The 17658-nt window shown below is 37.5% G+C and overlaps 1 protein-coding gene across 4 annotated transcripts in view; it reads left to right on the forward strand.

The window, feature by feature from the left end:
- LOC132198709 (ring canal kelch homolog) overlaps window positions 1–16400 on the forward strand; it is a 46651-nt gene extending 30251 nt beyond the window's left edge. Inside the window, exons 1-13 of one of the 4 annotated variants that reach the window (XM_059622905.1) lie at window positions 9457–9603; window positions 11583–11908; window positions 12426–12575; window positions 12833–13058; window positions 13141–13316; window positions 13372–13468; window positions 13516–13672; window positions 13726–13835; window positions 13894–14006; window positions 14066–14384; window positions 14438–14552; window positions 14694–14834; window positions 15867–16400. In XM_059622905.1, coding sequence (XP_059478888.1) covers window positions 11832–11908; window positions 12426–12575; window positions 12833–13058; window positions 13141–13316; window positions 13372–13468; window positions 13516–13672; window positions 13726–13835; window positions 13894–14006; window positions 14066–14384; window positions 14438–14552; window positions 14694–14834; window positions 15867–16039 — 1854 coding nt within the window. In that variant the 5' untranslated portion in view covers window positions 9457–9603; window positions 11583–11831 and the 3' untranslated portion in view covers window positions 16040–16400. Of the gene's footprint in view, window positions 1–9456; window positions 9604–11582; window positions 11909–12053; window positions 12215–12267; window positions 12357–12425; window positions 12576–12832; window positions 13059–13140; window positions 13317–13371; window positions 13469–13515; window positions 13673–13725; window positions 13836–13893; window positions 14007–14065; window positions 14385–14437; window positions 14553–14693; window positions 14835–15866 lie in introns of those variants that run through there. The other 3 variants (XM_059622899.1, XM_059622892.1, XM_059622913.1) reach the window with 3 other exon arrangements.
- The last annotated feature ends 1258 nt before the right edge of the window (window positions 16401–17658 follow it).

Genomic DNA, 17658 nt, shown 5'->3' on the forward strand with positions numbered 1-17658 from the left:
TTACTAGCAAAATCAGATCAGAAACAGAGGTGAAATTTTCCCGGCATTGGTCTGCCATATCTTTAAAGGCCATCTCTGGATTACGAAAATTTGCATCTCCGAGGCAAAAACAAAAGCTGCTCTTATTTATTCGCAATGGGCCAAAAAATTTTGCCAACTGGCCCCAGGTGCCATTAGTAAATAATGCGTTTGGACATTACACATATCAAGGTGTAAATAATATATCAAAATCACATTAGCGAACACACCAGGCTCTTTTTTTTAGTTCATGGACGATTTGATTATGGAAGCGTGCGTATATTTTACTAAAAGCAAAAGTGGTGTACCCAGACAACACTGACTGTAAATCATAGCGCGCGGTGCGAGCACTCTCGCGCGCAATTTGATTTCTCGTTCTCGTTTGCTTTCAATTATTTATAAATTTTTATTTGAACTAAAAATTAATTTTAAATAATTAAATTCAAAATAAAAATTAGTTTTATATTTATTGATTCTTATAACTATTTTATATTATTAAAATAAATTTTTATTTTGCTGTCAGCTGAAATCATCTTGCATAGGATGTGTGAGCGCGGCACTGACTGCAAACCAAGGACCACAAGACGCTGCTGGTGAATACACGGAGGGCCTTTTTATTACAACTCGTTGAAAGGAATATTGCCAGTAAATCTGGACGGAGAATTAATAACAGAAGCATATCTTGCTTTTTTGCGTGTATGCGCGTGGGTATGGCTGTAAGTATTTGGCTCAATTCTGGCTGGATGCCTATTCTGCGGCAAGATATTAGAACCCATTATTTTTGGCTCGCGATGGTGTTTGTTTATCTTGAGTAGCGCCATTTAGTAAATTTGGATTTGTAATAAATTTCTACGCAAATAAACAATCTTCAAAATAATTTGGTTAATAAAAAAAATTTCACCCCATATCGATTGTTGATAGTGTGGTTGTTGAACCCATTAAATAACCGTGATTGTTCCGCATGTACACTATCACTTCTGAATCTTGGTCCGGTTCAAAATATAAACAAAATGTGGCGCGACTTTTGACCGCAATCAATCATGCCCTAGATAAGCAGAATTCGTCTTGAGCGTGATTTTTATTTTTTTGATATGTTTATTTCTCGTAAATGCGGCTCACAATTCGTCAGGAGGTAAATTATAGGGGGCTGACTGTTTCGGGGCCGAGGGCAATAAATTAAAACTAAACGATAGAGCAAGAGAGGACTCACATTGTTTTGGCCTTTTCGGAGACGTCACAATTAGCGGTCTCGCCAGGCAGAACCACACTAAACTGCTGCCTCTTTTTTCGAGCCCAATTTAAGGTCAGCGAGCAAGAGACGTGTGTGCAAATCGCTGAGGCGCGGTGCAACACCTCTTCAGTTTCGCTCATCTCCGAAGGCGTGCCAGCAGCAGCCAGCACTTGGCGGCGGCATAACGAAAGGTCATTCTAGGGCAGCAGCAGGTCAGGCCAAGCTCCGAAATGGCCGTGTGTGGTGCCACGTCCAAGCTCACACTGCGGCCCAGTGCATCGACTCGCACTCGCGAAAATATGCGTCGAGCGAAAAGCATAAAAACACACACACGGCTCGCACTCACTCGCCAGCGTGATGCTCCGGGTCCATATATAGACACGTGACTGCGTGCCTGTCGTGTGTTTGGGTCCTGGCGCCGCTGCTCTTTATCGCAGAAGGAAACCGAGAGGGGTTTTCGTTCGAGCGAGAGAGTGAGTGAGTTGTGCGAGTTGCCTCTAAGGAGGTGGCCCCTGCCGCCTTTTTCTCTCTCTCTCTTTCGACGTAGGGGGATTTGCGTTTGTATTAATTAGCCGATTAATTAAGCCGCCCGTAAAGTAAATATTTAGAAGCAATTTCTGATCAAAGCGCTCGGCTCGCAGGACAATTGTTTTTCGTGGCGTGGGTGGGACTCATTGTTTATTCCGAGGGACCGTTTTTCACGCGTTTAATTTGATCATCGGCACGATGGTGATTTCATGGTTTCGAGCCGCTCGCTCGCTCTCCACAACATACACACGCTGCTCGATGGTGCTCAACTTTGCTTAGTGCCGGGCACTTCCACCAGAGTCACGTGTGTGCCCATTCAAAGCTGGAAGTTGTGCCATCTCTGAGTTGGAGAACAAAACGTTTGTGCACAATCAAAATCGGCAAAAATTTATTCCTGAATTAATCAAACTAATTTTTTTTATATAATAAAATCTTAACTTCAAACATTTTTAAACATTCAATTTTAAGCTCTTAAAAAAAACCATGACACAAAAACACCAAATAATCTCTCTCATTAAATAGCAAATGGGTCGTGAGGGAAATAATAAACGTGAAAAACGCTATCGCTCTGTCAGCTCTTATTATTGTTAAACCTTTTATCATTCTCCACGGCAATTCAGACAAGCTACTTTGAAAAAGCATTGATAAAAGCATAAAAGAGTGACACAGTTTTACCGCAAAGAGGCTTTGAAGCTCAATGTAAAATACTTTTATCAGCCCGCCGTACACATCGAGCGTTTTAATTGCTATCATACAGCGCCCTCATACATGTATTTATTCGCGTCAATATCAATTAGCTCTGACTGGAAACATTACGCACGGATAATGACATACTCTTATTATTTACAATAGTGCCGACCGTGCGTACTCCAGTGACAAGTTGGCAATAAAAAGCATGCATACGAGTGCACGAGAAAGATATAGGGTTACGAGTCGCACCTGCTTGCACCGAGAGAGCAGTGAAATAAGCCGACGCCGCTTTTCCGTTGCGTTTCGTGTTATCTTGACTCGTCAGTGCCGCTTGCTGTGCGGGCGAAAAATTCAAATTAGGTTCTCCGGGCTCAAGTTTAATTTATCAAACATGTGGGCTTATTTACTATATATTTTCAAAAATAATCAACCGTAAAGTCCACTAAGAGGTTTTTTGTGTTACTACCGCATTTTTTGATGGGAAATCCAATGAAAATGCAAATCAAAAAATGCAAAACTGAAATAATTTCTTTGTGCCTTTCCTGGAAGCTGGGAAAAACAACCGACTAAATGGCAGTGCAATTGCGAAAGCTTTTTTTTTCAATATTTAAAAAAAAATCCTTCGTCTAAGCACTGCTTCGTGACGTCCACGTGTTTTCTAATCAACTGATATCACGCCACAAAGGAAACGTTCCTGGTTTTCTCCAAAAAAGGGCCAGAAATTAAGTGTTCTTTCTATAAGCAGCTAGGGTTTGCAATTAAGTGCATTCAATTTTTGTCGTTAAACTATTGCGATTTCTCGTCACAGCACGTTGGCGCACTTTTTTCAGACGGATATGGATAAATACCATTCAATTAATGGGCCCAACTTGCAAAGTCAACGCTGGTGATCCTGAGCAAACTGCTCTGTGTATGGACTCGATGTGAATTATGCATTCAGCAAGCGCAGCGTTTTAAATACTAATTTGTATTCGCCGGATGGGTTCATGGGCACGCAAAGCATCAGCGAACCTAATTTTAATGCGACAGCAGAGTTGCTTTGGAAATTCATTTGGGGCTTTTCGATAAGTGCTGATGACGCATTAAATTTATTTATGTATAGCATTCAACTTGTTAAAAATTTTTAATGTCAAAATTCACACAAGCTAAAGAAATAGAGACATCCATCGTCTTATCTCCTACTTGTCTAGAAACATGCTAATGGCAAAATGTTTTGACAACTAGTGCGATATTGCGAGAGTGTCAAAACAAGTTTAAAAAAAATCACGTCTCAAATTTTTAGGACGGCTTGTTCAAGTAATTGAAACTGACTTTAGAGCATATTTTACCATTTGTATAGCTGAGATAATGGAAAGAGGAGTGAGGTCTAAAATTCTTCAACGGGTGATCCAAAAATTTGAAGGATGCATTCCAAAGCGTTCGTACACCCACTTTAAAACCAAGCAGAATTTTTTCGCACGTGCTATCAGAAACAAATTCAATTTGCGGCTTGGAACAAGAGACTGACAGTGCTCATAATTTATGAAATTATCGTGCCAAATCGCTACAAAACCATAATTAGCACGCGACTGGAAGTGGGATGGGGGCAAACCATAAAAGTGGCATGCGCCGATCTCCATAAAACAGCCAGCCAAGCAAAACAATGAAAATCGCATGGCTGGTTAGATTTTTTAACTCTAAGAAGAACAATAACGGGCCAGCAATGAAAAATAGATTGCTTCCAAAATAAGCTAACACAAAAAGAACAGAACAAATTTGAGTGGCATTTATTTTCGTCCCTCAAGCACCGGGCATAAAATGTGATCCTTATTAATTTTGCACCATACTTGTTATTTCTCATCTCACAATGAAGCACATACAAGAGTGACGCAAAGCCCTGCTTGTTTCCATGGAGATGGAACAAGTACACGTGCTGCAATATTTTCATCTTGGCTGGGCAAATGATGTATCGAACACCATAATATGCGTTCAGCCACCGAGAATCTCATTATTTTGCACTTAGCCGAGCCGTGTGTCAAAAGTGCGCGGCCTGGTGCTGGGCGTTTTTTACTCTGGCGAGACCTACAAACTGTGGAATCGTTGCCGAGCAGGCTCTGCGGCGGCATTGGTGTGTGACACATTTCACGAAAAATGTGCTGCATTTACAAGGCAGATAAAGTTTGCTCGACGGGGAAATGCGATATATCACCATGGCTCAGCCCGTGAGTCTCGTTTGCCCCAATGGAAAAAGATGTGTCGCACACGTCACATATGTAAATACGTAGAAAAATGTTGGAAAAGTTTCGCAAATCGATCCGAAGGGCTGTGTCCTTTAATATTAGGGTCACCTGTTCTATTTTATGTGTGCACAAAAATTTGCTCCGCGTGTATTATAATCACTCATAACAAGATATCGTTTCATTGTTTTTTTCTGTATTTCTTTGTTTTGAATTTTTTCAAATAAAAAAAGTACAATTTTGTGAAAGGCATTGTTATACTGTTTTTTTTTCGTTATTAATAAAAGTTATTTTAATTAATTTAACAAAAATTACACAAATATATTCTTTCTTTTGGATATATGATATGTATTCATTATTGTGCCCTGTATTCACCACAATGAACTTCAACCCTTATTTCAATTCAAAATAAATAAATGGGATCTCCTTGGATATTTATTCTGAGAAATCATTATTTATAATTGTAGCACGACGAAAAAAAGAACTAAATTATTCTTGTTGAAAATAGAACCCAAATCTTGGAGGATTCAATTCCATCATTAAAAATATCCAAGATACCGATACTTTTGGCGATACACTGTAGTCAGGATGATACAATTTATTTCAGGAAATTTTTATAACATTGCAAAAAAGCTTGTGTATTATATTATACGAATAATAACGCTCACTTACTTGTGCCTTGAAAATTGAACCTCGCTCTTGCAATACCATTCAGGATACAATTTGTGAAGCACGCAACGTCTCTCTAAATCGAATTTTTGTTTTTCAGTCTTGAAAATGCACTAGATTCTTTTCCAGCGCTGCATTTTGTTGTTTTTCCAGTTAATAGTGCGCGTAACGCCCTGCCAGTCACCAAAATGACCACGTGTTAATTTTTTAAAACGGAAGCACCGTGACAACACGCTGCGTGCGACTGACGGAAAGGCGATTTTTTTGCCGCTGCACTAAAAGAATAATTTTGTATCTCCCCTACACAACAATGTGAATGAGTTATACTCTACCGTGTTTTACTGATGGCATTGCACAGGCGTTTTGCAAGGTCATGAAATAAAGAAAACACTTTCACGCCGATTACCTTTTCCATGAACCAGACAATAACACTGGAAAATGTAGAAATTTGTAAAAAAAAAAATAATATAAAATCATCTTGGGAAAAAAATGTGGTCTATTACCAGCATATATGTTCTTTCTTGATCCAGATTAAATTAAAAGTGACCCTAAAACTATCATTTGTAAAAATAATATTACACTAGGAAATGATATTTAACGCTAAATTAATAATTTTGGGGGAAGGAAAAGGGATTATTTTTTTAAAAAGGCAGCTGAAATATTTCATCACAAATTGCGTGGTGCCACAGAAATATATTTATGCCAAGGGACGATTGCAATAATTCTCCGAATGCATTTCCTCCTCTGTGCCATATCCGGCCGGCAGATAGAATTTCGCAGCTCTTAGCGCTTCTGCTTTCCTAAAGGAAAAAGAGAGGAAACGAAGCTCCTCGTCGTGCTTTCAAGCTGGGATTCGCCCGATAAAATATGCCGCAACCCTATTGCTGCTTTTGCTGTCTGGTCATGAAAGGGCAAAGAAAGCAAACCTCTAGTTTGCTAGTCGAGTACTGGTCATCGCAGTTTATTCTCGCTGCGAAGAAAAATAAAGCTTTTCATATTTTTCCACCTCAATCTGGAGGCAGATGTGTTTATGGTGGCCTATATAAATTTTTGTATCTCTCGCAAGCTGGTATACAATATTATAAATAGCTTCAGCAGTTACGGCATTTCGTGGGGCGAAAGAATGAAGGGCTGCTTCACAGGAATTCGAAGTCGGGATGGAGCGTGCTTCGGAATTACTGAAGCTGGAGAAATTCATTTGCAAAGAACCTGGTTAGCATAACCATTATTCCGAATGACGTCACTCGGGCGCCATGATAAAGGTCGGGCGCCAGGAGAAGAAGCGCCTTGTGTTTTATTGAGGGCAAAGACTGAACAAACTGCTTTCTGCTCTGCTTCAATTTTTACTTAAAGTCACTGCTATGAGGAGAAACGGGTAACACATTGTCTTTGTCAAACTAAACAAACTGCAAAAAGTGAAAATTGATACACGCAGCGAATCTAGGATCAGAAGTAGGTTAAAATTTATTGCACTGGACGTTTATGGGTGACTGCTTGAAAAGACACAACCATTATGCGATCTTCACACTCTCACTTGGAAGACAACTTTTTACTTATTACTTTGTCAAAAAAAAATTATTTTTCATTTCATTTTTTGAATTTTTCTAAAAAAACTTTCAGAGCGAGTTAAATGTTTGAATCTCAAGGAAAAAGTGATGTAATCTGTCACAAGAGTTATCAAAGTTTTTAAAAATAAATAAAAATACAGAAAATGTAACATTTATATATTAATTTTTAAGAAGTTTTTATAGTATTATCCATTAATAGAAATTCTCCAAAAGATAATGATTTAAATAAATTGTCAAAAACTTATTTACGTGCACACCAATTTCGTTACCCTTGCACCCCCACCCTCCAATAAAAAGATAGTTTTGCGGTTTTAGCAGCTGCAAGCAGTGAAATCGGCAGACAGGTGTTCGCTGTGATAATGGCCTATGTGAATGACCTATAAAATTGGCAAACATCTCATCCGATGGCGTGCGCGCATCGTCATTATGAGGAAAAGAGCGGCGTCCTGCTTTTGCAGCCAAGTCGCTCATTTTACACGCAGGAATGACCACTTGTTGTTTCCTTCATTTGTGACATGACGTGTCAAGAATGAAAATTGCTCCTGTACCTAACGAGTGTTTACATGTTGCGTAAATTATTGTGAACGCATTATTGTGTGTGGGTTTTGAATGTGATAAGTGATAAGATAAACAAAAACCACAATGCCATCATACTCTGTGTGAACATATTAATGCGGGGAATGAGCGCACGGCTTCTAATTTGTCCATCTTGCTTGTCTTTAATTTTTAATTTATAAGCCGAAATAAATTCTTCATCTTCTTGAATTAAAAAAAACCGAGATGAAATAAAATCAAATTTATCGCTGGTGCTGATTGCAAATCATTTAGTAAAAGTGGCCTTTCGTGTTGATAGTTTTTGAAAAGGCACTGTCGTTGGAAAGTGACGCGATTGGGCAGATGTGTGCTGCTGAGCGATGACGTTATTTTCTGCAGGTCTGTCCAACGTCTCCGTTGACATGTGCCGTTGCTTCACGCAATATAAATCAAACGCACTCCGCGCCCTAATACTCCGAAAGACTCTCAAATGTATCAAAGTAAATGGATCATCTAAAGTATATTTCCGCACGCCAAGGCTACATTGTATTTGTTTGAAGAAGATCAGAAACGAAAATTTAGCGCTGACAGCAAAATGACCTGAATTTGCAAAACTTGCTGATGAATAAGAAAAGCGTTGAATGTGAAATTGCATGCCAACGATTATCCGCAGTTTTAAAATTTTTTAAATAATCGGGAAAAATATACAAAAATTTGGGCTAATATTTTGGGACAGAAAATATTTAATCAACAAAGAATGCTTAAAGCAAATTTAATTTGGTTTCAAAAAATTACAATAACCTTATTCGAAATTGATCCTAATTTTCCCTGAAAATAGAATGAAAACTTGAACTAAATCAAATTATATTCAAATTAAATACAAACATTCCACAGCCATAAGATACCAACTACTTCCGTATAAACTCACTCCAATAACTGGTATGAAAGGACCTTCAAAAACGACAACAAGATTCTGTATCGTTATATTTTGCAAATGCGCCAATCCGCAAATAGTAAATACGCACAGTCGCACAAAAGGCCGCCCCAAGCGATTCAGCGCTATAAAACTGACTTACATACTGGTACTTTATAATGTCACTCTGGTAAAAGGCGTCCGCTCAAGCAAGAAGAGAAGTCAAGCATGGCCATACTGGATTTTAAAACGTGCATCCAACTCATAAAATAAATACAAACTATGTAGAAAGAACTATACTGTATAAGCTCAAAATAATTGAACCAAATTGAACATGGACTGCATAAATGACCCAGATACATCGTTCATTATTTTAATAAATAAATTTAATTACTCCGAGAGCTGGGATTTTTTTCAATCTGTAATCGCGACAAATTAAAGCTACCTACAAGAAAGAGAACTGGTAAGAAAGAAAAGGAAAAGCTTGGAGCTTTCGTTTAACTGCTTTGAGAGGAGTGAAGTCACTATTCTCAGTGACGCAAATAAATCAAACGTAAACGGGCGTCTCGTGAGATCACGCGTTCCTCTCGATTGCAGATTGTTCAGCTTTGTGCTAATTGCAAAAAGGAAAAGGAGAGCGGTCGGCGCGCCAGGCAGGTGTGTAACCCTTTAGCCCGACGACGCTTGATTTGTGGAGTGACGCAACGAGAGCGAACCCCTGCTTCAAGTAAAGTATATAGGGGACGCGATACCATTGTGAACACGAGCGGCCTTTCTTTTCTTGCACGCCGAGTTGGTAAAATGAATAAAAAAAAAAAAAATGCACAAGCCGGTTTGTTGAACTCGGGTGTGCAGCGAATAAAATGGAAATGCCGAAACAAACCGTTATTCCGCGTTTTATATACCATCGCGGGTGACATCGCAGGAAATGATGTAATGAAAAAGGTGTTCAATTCGGTGCCTACCTTGGGCGAAATCCAACTCGCGGGTCGCAGAGACTGGTGAGTGAGCGAGTGCGGCAGCTGATTTAAATCCCGCAGTGCATCCAAACTGGCTGGGGAATGCACGGCAAAAAGAGGACGCGCGCGAGTCGCGGCGGCTGCGGAGAAACTGGCTTTGCCGGCGCGCGGAGAACAAGGAAGGTCTGTCCCGGCGCCCGGTGGAGGCGCATCTGGTGAGCGTGGTGCTCAATCAGCGCCCGCTCAATTGGAAAACTTCCCTGCCCACCGCCAAGAGGTATACATTTTTTTTTTCACTTTGGAGTGTTTCCACAACGGCTGACCGCAAACACTTCCGAAACTTAAAAAGGAAATTAAATTTTGTTTTTGATAAAAGTTGTGACGTGAGTTTTTTTTATTAAAAGTGAAAATAATTGTTTTAGGGCTATTTTTCTCGGAATGAACTCATGCAAATTAAAACTAAGCAAAGATGGAATTTATCGACGGCTTTACAGACGAATTGTTCTTTCTAATCAGAAAAAAAATGTAACACTGATGCGCAATTATTGGTATTTCACGGGATGATCATTGCTATATCTCATTATCAGTCTTTTATCTGCTTTTGTTTTGGCTAAGTCTAAGTGTTTGTGACCATTCATGATATCTTTTCTTTTTCTACAAACGTTTTGTTGTAATCGCAAATCTATATCATTATCCTTATCATATTTTTTCCTACAATCGGCACTAAAAGTGTCACGTCAATTTTATTGATCTGTGTCCTGTGTCACTCAGGAAGTCCCAACAAGTTTTTCGGGATGGCATTTTTTTTAATTCTTTCTGTTTACTCGGAATAAAAAATATTTCTTCTTCGTATCTATTAGATAAAATTTTAGAGGTTTTGGATAAAAAGCTGTTCGTAAAGTAATTCTTCAAGTTTTGTTTGTAATATACAGTCTTAACTGTGATATAAATGAAAAAAAAACTCATGTCCCTTTGGACCTAAAGAAAGTAGTTTAAATCATTTTTATTCAAAAATGAATGATATTATTAAGGTAATTAAATCATTTAAATCTTAAAAAATGGGAGGCGGATTATTGTTTTAAATATTGTTTACTAATGAATGTTTTAAAATAAATTAATGTTAACAATTATCCTTTAAATATTGAAACTTGAACAATGTATTCTTTAACTTACCTTTCCTATAATTAATTCATTAATTGCTTGCTCTTACAATTAGAATTGATTAAATCAAGATCATCTATAGTTCGATTATTGAAGCTTTTTAATTATTGGTGCTTACTCTCAATGCATATAGATGGAGCATATTTGCATACTGCTTACAACTGCAAACATTTATTTAAATGTCTTTCTCAAGTTTTCCTATACGCTTAAAAGTCACTTTTCTATAAGTAGTAGGTAAAAAAATATTTTTTTTCTGACCATCTAGATCTAGATAATAAATGAAATTTATTATTATTTATTTTTCTTTTCTTTACCTGGCCATGTTCTAGTTAAAGCATCACATTACTGTTGTCCTTATTTTACCACAATCTGATTTTTATTTAATTTTATTTCCTAATATGTGTTAAGAGCTTTGATATATTTCATTAACTTTGGCATGAGAGAAACTGTTTCATAAAACTAGTGTTAGGCGTAAAGTGTGCCAACTAATGGCAAGAAGTGCAGTGGCACAAACAACGCACACTAATCAACACATAAATTATAGTGTGCATAAACCAACATTAGATTAATAATTTATTAATAACTAATTTTGAGGATATATCATAAAATTGAGAGGTGAAAATATTTAACTAAAAATTTAATTTTCTTCTTGATTTGTAACTTTGCAGCATCAGAACATTCAGAATGTCTTTTTGATTTGACTGTCTAGGGAAGTTTCTTTCTATTGATCGGGTGACTTTATAATCTTGAACATTGGTTATCTCCAATTTCCTGTAAATATTTTCTTTTTTCCATGTTATATTTAAAAAAAATGCAAATAAATATATAAATTCATAAATAATCAATAAAAGATATACGGCTCAATATTTAAAGAATTAAAGAAATAAATATGTTATCACAATTTTAATTTTTTTTTCTATAATGATGAAATCTTATTTTATAGATCTATTAAACAATAATAAATGTAGGGAAGAATAAATACAATTCATCATTTAAATTTGGATTAGGTTCAAGGTCCTTTTGACCTCAAATTGTCGTCATACTGTGAGTCAATTTTAATTGCATATCCTTTTATAAATTTGGTGGCACACACAGGAAGGATTCGGACGGACGGAGTTGATTGTCCTGGCAACAACACTTTCGGTCGCGTGGCTTTGGCAGCAAAATTCAAAACAAATGAGCGACACTGCAGCTGCGCGCTCGGATCGATTCTCAGCCGCCCAAGGTCGACCGCCTGCTCCGACAACACAAACATCTGCCCTTCTTCGGCTGCCAAAATCAACACAAGCGATGCCTGGCAAACAGTGAGACGGTCGGCGCGGGACACTGGCCGAGCTGGACAACATGATGGACGAGGCGAGCGGGGCGCCGCAGTCGCCGCACAGCGAGTCCAGCGGCGCCGATTCGGCGCTGCAAGGCAGGTGAGAGAGAGAAAACTCGCGAAGGTGAAACCTCGAAGCGTGACTAGAGTTGTTGTGACTGCCTTTGTTTGGTGTCGTTCATTGATTGAGTCGAACACGCAGTCAAAGGGCTTCTTCGTCCGTCTCGTGTCGTGGGGATTCAAGCTTGGCCTGGATTCTTCCCCTTTGGCCGAGCGGTCACTCGCCAAGTTGGTGCTCGGTGTTTGCCTTGCTAGCCATGAAATGCATTGAACTTTGGAGTTCCCCCTCGAATATTAATCACGCCGACTGCGACCTTCAGTGGCCACCCGACCGAAATGCTGAAAGGTCCGAATTTTCTTTTGCTCTCTCGCGACACGACGACGGATCTTTGCAAATTTTAAACTCCTTTTTAGATGGTTTATTTTGAGGGGTCGCAGCCGCAGCGGTTGAGCCCGTGCCAAATTGCGCTCCGATTTAGAATCAACTCGTGTGTTTTTATACTCTTTGCACTGTTTGTTAAGTTTGTGCCGATTTCAATCTGGCTCTCTTGTTACAGTTGCCTGCTGCTGCGGTATGCCAGCCAGAATTCGCTGGACGAAAGCTCGCAAAAGCCCATGCCCAGGGGCAGCATCAGTAAGGACAAACCGCCCTACCGGAACATGCACCACACTCAGAGGGCCTTTGACGCCATGGATAAGATGAGAAAGTGAGATTTCTTATTTATTCATTAAATTATCAATTTCATAAAATTGAAATTTTTTCATAGTTAAATTACAAATTGTTGAAGCTCTTTATATCAAATTACGTAATTAGAACAAATAATGCATAAAGATGATGCATTCAAAACTCTGAATTTTTTTTCTAGTTAATATTATTTTATGGGTACAAAAAGAGATATTTTATAGGGAATTTTTAAAATTATTTTCTTTCAAAATAAATTATTTTAAATACATTTTTTTCTAGGGAGCATTTGCTCTGCGATGTTGTTCTGATTGCTGAGAACATCGAGGTGCCGGCTCACAAAATGGTACTGGCCTCATGCAGCCCCTACTTCAATGCAATGTTCACCAGTTTTGAAGAGAGCAGGCAAGATAGAATCACTCTGCAGGGCATGGACTCGCAAGCACTCCAGCTTTTGATTGAGTATATTTACTCGGCCGAGATTCAAGTGACTGAAGAAAATGTGCAGGTCAGCATCGTTTTGCAACAACAACCATTATTCTTCTCAATTAAAAATAGAGTATATTAATTGCATTTTATTCTGTCTACAGGTGCTGCTTCCGGCAGCAAATATCCTCCAATTGACTGATGTTCGAGATGCATGCTGTGAGTTTTTACAGACGCAGTTGCATCCAAGCAACTGCCTGGGAATCAGAGCTTTTGCAGATTTGCACGGGTGTTCGGAACTTCTGAGCCACGCTGACACCTATATTGAGCAACATTTTACGTGAGAGCGGTTTAATCAAATTAACTTTGCCGCCAATTGAAATATTTGTTTTCAGCGAGGTGGTGGAGAGTGAAGAATTTCTCAGCCTAAACCCCACGCAAGTGGCGAAGCTGATTTGTAGTGATAGACTGACTGTTCCTTCTGAAGAGAAGGTGGAAATAAATTTTAAATGAGGCATTAAATTATTGAAAAATTTTAGGTTTTTGAATGTGTTGTGAGCTGGGTACAGCACGATCTGGAAGCTCGTCAAAATAACTTGGCAGAATTGATGGAGTACGTACGACTGCCGCTCCTATCACAAGAGTACTTGGTTCAAAGAGTGGAGGAAGAGCCTTTGTTGAAGGCCAATCTACAATGTAATATTTTCATTGAGACAATTGTGCGCCTTCTGTAACAAGACCTATTGCAGGCAAAGACTTTCTTATTGAGGCTCTAAAATATCATCTCTTAAAGGGAGAACAAAAAATTATGTTCAAATCGCCAAGGACAAAACCACGACAGCCAGTCGGGCTGCCAAAAGTAAGATTAGAAATTATTTTTTTTTTAGAAATTTAATCATTTCTTTGACTTTCTCTAGGTAATGTTGGTTGTGGGAGGTCAAGCACCAAAAGCCATAAGAAGTGTTGAGTGTTATGATTTCAAAGAAGAGAGGTGGTATCAAGTCGCTGAAATGCCTTCCAGGAGATGCAGGTATTATTCTAGAATTTCCAAGTTCACTGCTGGAGAAATCTAATATTTCAAACTTTCAGGGCCGGACTGTCTGTGATTGGGGGCAAAGTTTATGCCGTCGGTGGATTTAATGGTTCCTTGAGGGTTCGGACGGTCGACGTCTATGATGCAATTGCAGACCAGTGGAATCCTTGCGCAAATATGGAAGCTCGGAGGTCAACTTTGGGAGTGGCCGTCATGAATGGATGTATATTTGCTGTTGGAGGATTTGATGGCTCCACTGGTCTCAACACAGCTGAGGTTTACGACCCGAAAACACAAGAATGGAAACAGATTGCGCCGATGTCCACACGAAGGAGCAGCGTTGGAGTCGGCGTCGTAAATGGAATACTCTACGCCGTAAGCTGAATTCTTAATTGGATAGTATTGGTTTTTTATTGAGTCCATAACAGGTTGGTGGATATGATGGAGCATCAAGGCAATGCTTGAGCACAGTCGAAAATTATAACCCCGAGACTGATACCTGGCAATCAGTGTGTGACATGTCAGCAAGAAGAAGTGGAGCTGGTAAGGAAATTTATTATTATTATGATTTTTTTTAGTTACTTATGGTAAAATTGTTATTGGAAAATTTGAATTTAAAAAAAAAAATACCAAAGCTTACAAAATTAAATCTGAATTAAAATAAAATATTTTATGATTTTTAAGGAGTTGGAGTTTTGGACAACATATTGTATGCCGTTGGAGGCCACGATGGACCCCTTGTTCGCAAGAGCGTAGAGGCCTATAATCCCGACACATGCAGGTGGTCTCCAGTTGCTGATATGGCGTTTTGCAGAAGAAATGCTGGTAAATTAAAAAAAAATATTCATGTGTTCTATTGAAGAAGGGATTTATTAAGCCATAAATTATTATTGTTACTTTGTTATTACAAAAAAACGGTCACATATCTAGCATGCACTGTTCCAAGTCCAAACTGGCCCTGTCTTATCTAGAGTGAATTAGGTTTTGAGCTTCAAACAATGAAATAACAATCTAATTAAATCATAAACTTGCAAACGCCAAGCAAAATAATAATTCCAGCAATTTTATTATTTTTGCCCTTTTTAAAAGCCAGCAAACCGTAATCATGTCACTAAACCTAAAAGCTCATGCAATTAACAATTCACAGAAAATTGTAACAGAAATTATCCATGAAGTGATTACTGGCCCAGAAAATGCATTGCAGTTTGCAAAATGCACGTTATGCATACATTTTTCATAAGTAATCTAAATATAATCTTGGATAAATGTATGCTCTTATGCCGCTCCACTTTTAGCATGGGGCAAAATTCGTATACAACGATAAAATTAAAAGAGCGGTGGAGTATAACTCAGTATAATTTCTTACATTTTGATTTGTAAGCCATTACTCAGAATATTATGAATATGTAAACTGCGGTGCGTTTTCAGCACCAGTAATCACGTCTGGGATAATTTCTGTTATAAATTCTAGTTTCATGCATGAACTTTTAATTGCAGTGGATATTATTTACACCTTCTTGTTAGTTTATTGACACGATTACTTTTCTCTGAATTTTGGAGAGGGTGAAGCAATTAAAAAAATTGTTGGAATTATTATTTTGTGTTGGTGTTTGTGAGTTATGATTAAGTTAAATTGGGAGATTGTTTGCTCAAATTTTTATTTCTTTCTAGATTTAACCAGTTTTAACTTAGAACAGAGATATGGGACCTTTAGACTAAAAAATACTATATATTGTAATAATAAAGAAAGAAAAAATAGAAATACATTATCCCAAGTACTACTGAAAAAATACATCATGTTATTTAAGTTATTTTAAAAGGTTATAAATTATATTAATCGAGTGTTTGTTTTTAAAGGCGTTGTGGCTTTAGCTGGCCAACTGTATGTGGTTGGTGGAGACGATGGATCATGCAATTTGGCGTCAGTGGAAGTATACAACCCGAAAGCAGACACCTGGACCATGTTGCCATCTTGTATGAGCATTGGAAGAAGTTACGCTGGAGTGGCTATTATTGATAAGCCAATGTAGAATCATTAAACTTCACTGTATTGCCTCTATAAAAGATCTGATTCCTTTTTAAAGTAGAAGAATAATTTTTTTATCGTCAATTATTGCTATGTTGTAGCGAATCATGTTTCTGGATATTGTGATATGGAATTTATTCTATTTCCACTTGCAACTTCATGTCGGATAATAATGTTATTGTGGTCATGTACATGCTTTCCTCTATATATTACAGGAAATTCCTAAATCTAATGGAAAGCTTGGCTAAAAATAATTGTATTTTAGAAATTCTCTTTTTAATTTAAACCTAAAACGCCTTTCAATTTAGACTTTAGATTCTACTGCTTTGGTAAATAAATTTGCATCAAGAAATTTTCCTTAAGTAGTTTATTGATTTTTATTTGCACATCACCAGATGGAATGGAGAAAATTCTTTTATTTGTTAAAATAAAAAAAACTTCCAAATTTCCAATCCTTATTTTTTCATCTTGAAAATATTGGTTGGCTTTTCAATTTCGGTATAATATTAGAAGCAACTGAAGGCAGTATTAGCTTTCAAAAGTTGCTGCCATGGGAACTGGGAAGGGTCCAAAGAATATGGATTCAGTACTTTGATATTCTCATATATTCCAGTGCACATATTTTTGAGTTTTCATATTTCATGGAGCTCTCCTGTTGAAATGCACTCTCCACATGGGAATGTCTCCCTTTGAAGCAAACAGAAGTTGCTAAAATATTTAAGCTCACTCTCAGTCTGCCAATATCACACACTCTCGCATGCATAAATACTTTGTTGAGAATGCATGCATGTGTGTGGCCTTTAAAAGATTGTGTGTAGTCTCACTCACACAAAATTGAACTTAAATATTAATTCAGTTACTTCATGAAAATTTTTCTGGGCAACATTCGCATATGAAAATTTGAAACAGTCGGGTTTTTTTAGCAAGAAATAAAAATTATGTTTTTTACTTAAAAATAAAAAACGCGTTTTTTTAAAACAAAAGTTTGATAAAATTAATTAAGTAGCTATAATTTTTGAAGAAAATTTGCATTGATATTTATGTTTTAATTATGATCATATTTTATTTTTTGAAATACTGAAAATTAAAACATTATTAATTTCTTTCAATGATTTTTCAAAAAAACATATTATAATAGATCTCTATGCATTTAATCTTAGTTATGAATCTTTATATTGATGCTGTTTATTTGTGCACATTGTAACAACAAATAAGGTGAAAGCCGCAAAAAATGATAGTGAAACTCAAAATCATATATAAGAGAGTAAAATTAACAATTATATAAAATGGAAAAATAATTTAAAATGCAAAGAGGGCAATTTTAGCCGGTTTATTTTTGACCAAGTTCCATTGAAGTCTCGCCAATGTACCTTTTACGCTTTGTGGCTCCCTGTACTGGCCTAACTCATGGTCAGTTTAGTATGTTTTGTATTCAGATGAGAGCGCAGAGGGTTACAAAAAAAGAAGTAATAAAATAATGAGCGGGAGATGAAGCGAGAAAGGAAAAGATTTGGTCAAACACACATATGAGAAACAAAAGCTGGGAAGCTGCCATGAACCAAGTGCGACAATGAGAAAGCAAACATAAAGCGCGCCCCTTGTACATCTGCAACCCCATCATTT

This window comes from Neocloeon triangulifer, unplaced genomic scaffold (genome assembly GCF_031216515.1).
Source record: "Neocloeon triangulifer isolate White Clay Creek 2 clone unplaced genomic scaffold, ASM3121651v1 ptg000001l, whole genome shotgun sequence".
Taxonomy (NCBI): domain Eukaryota; kingdom Metazoa; phylum Arthropoda; class Insecta; order Ephemeroptera; family Baetidae; genus Neocloeon; species Neocloeon triangulifer.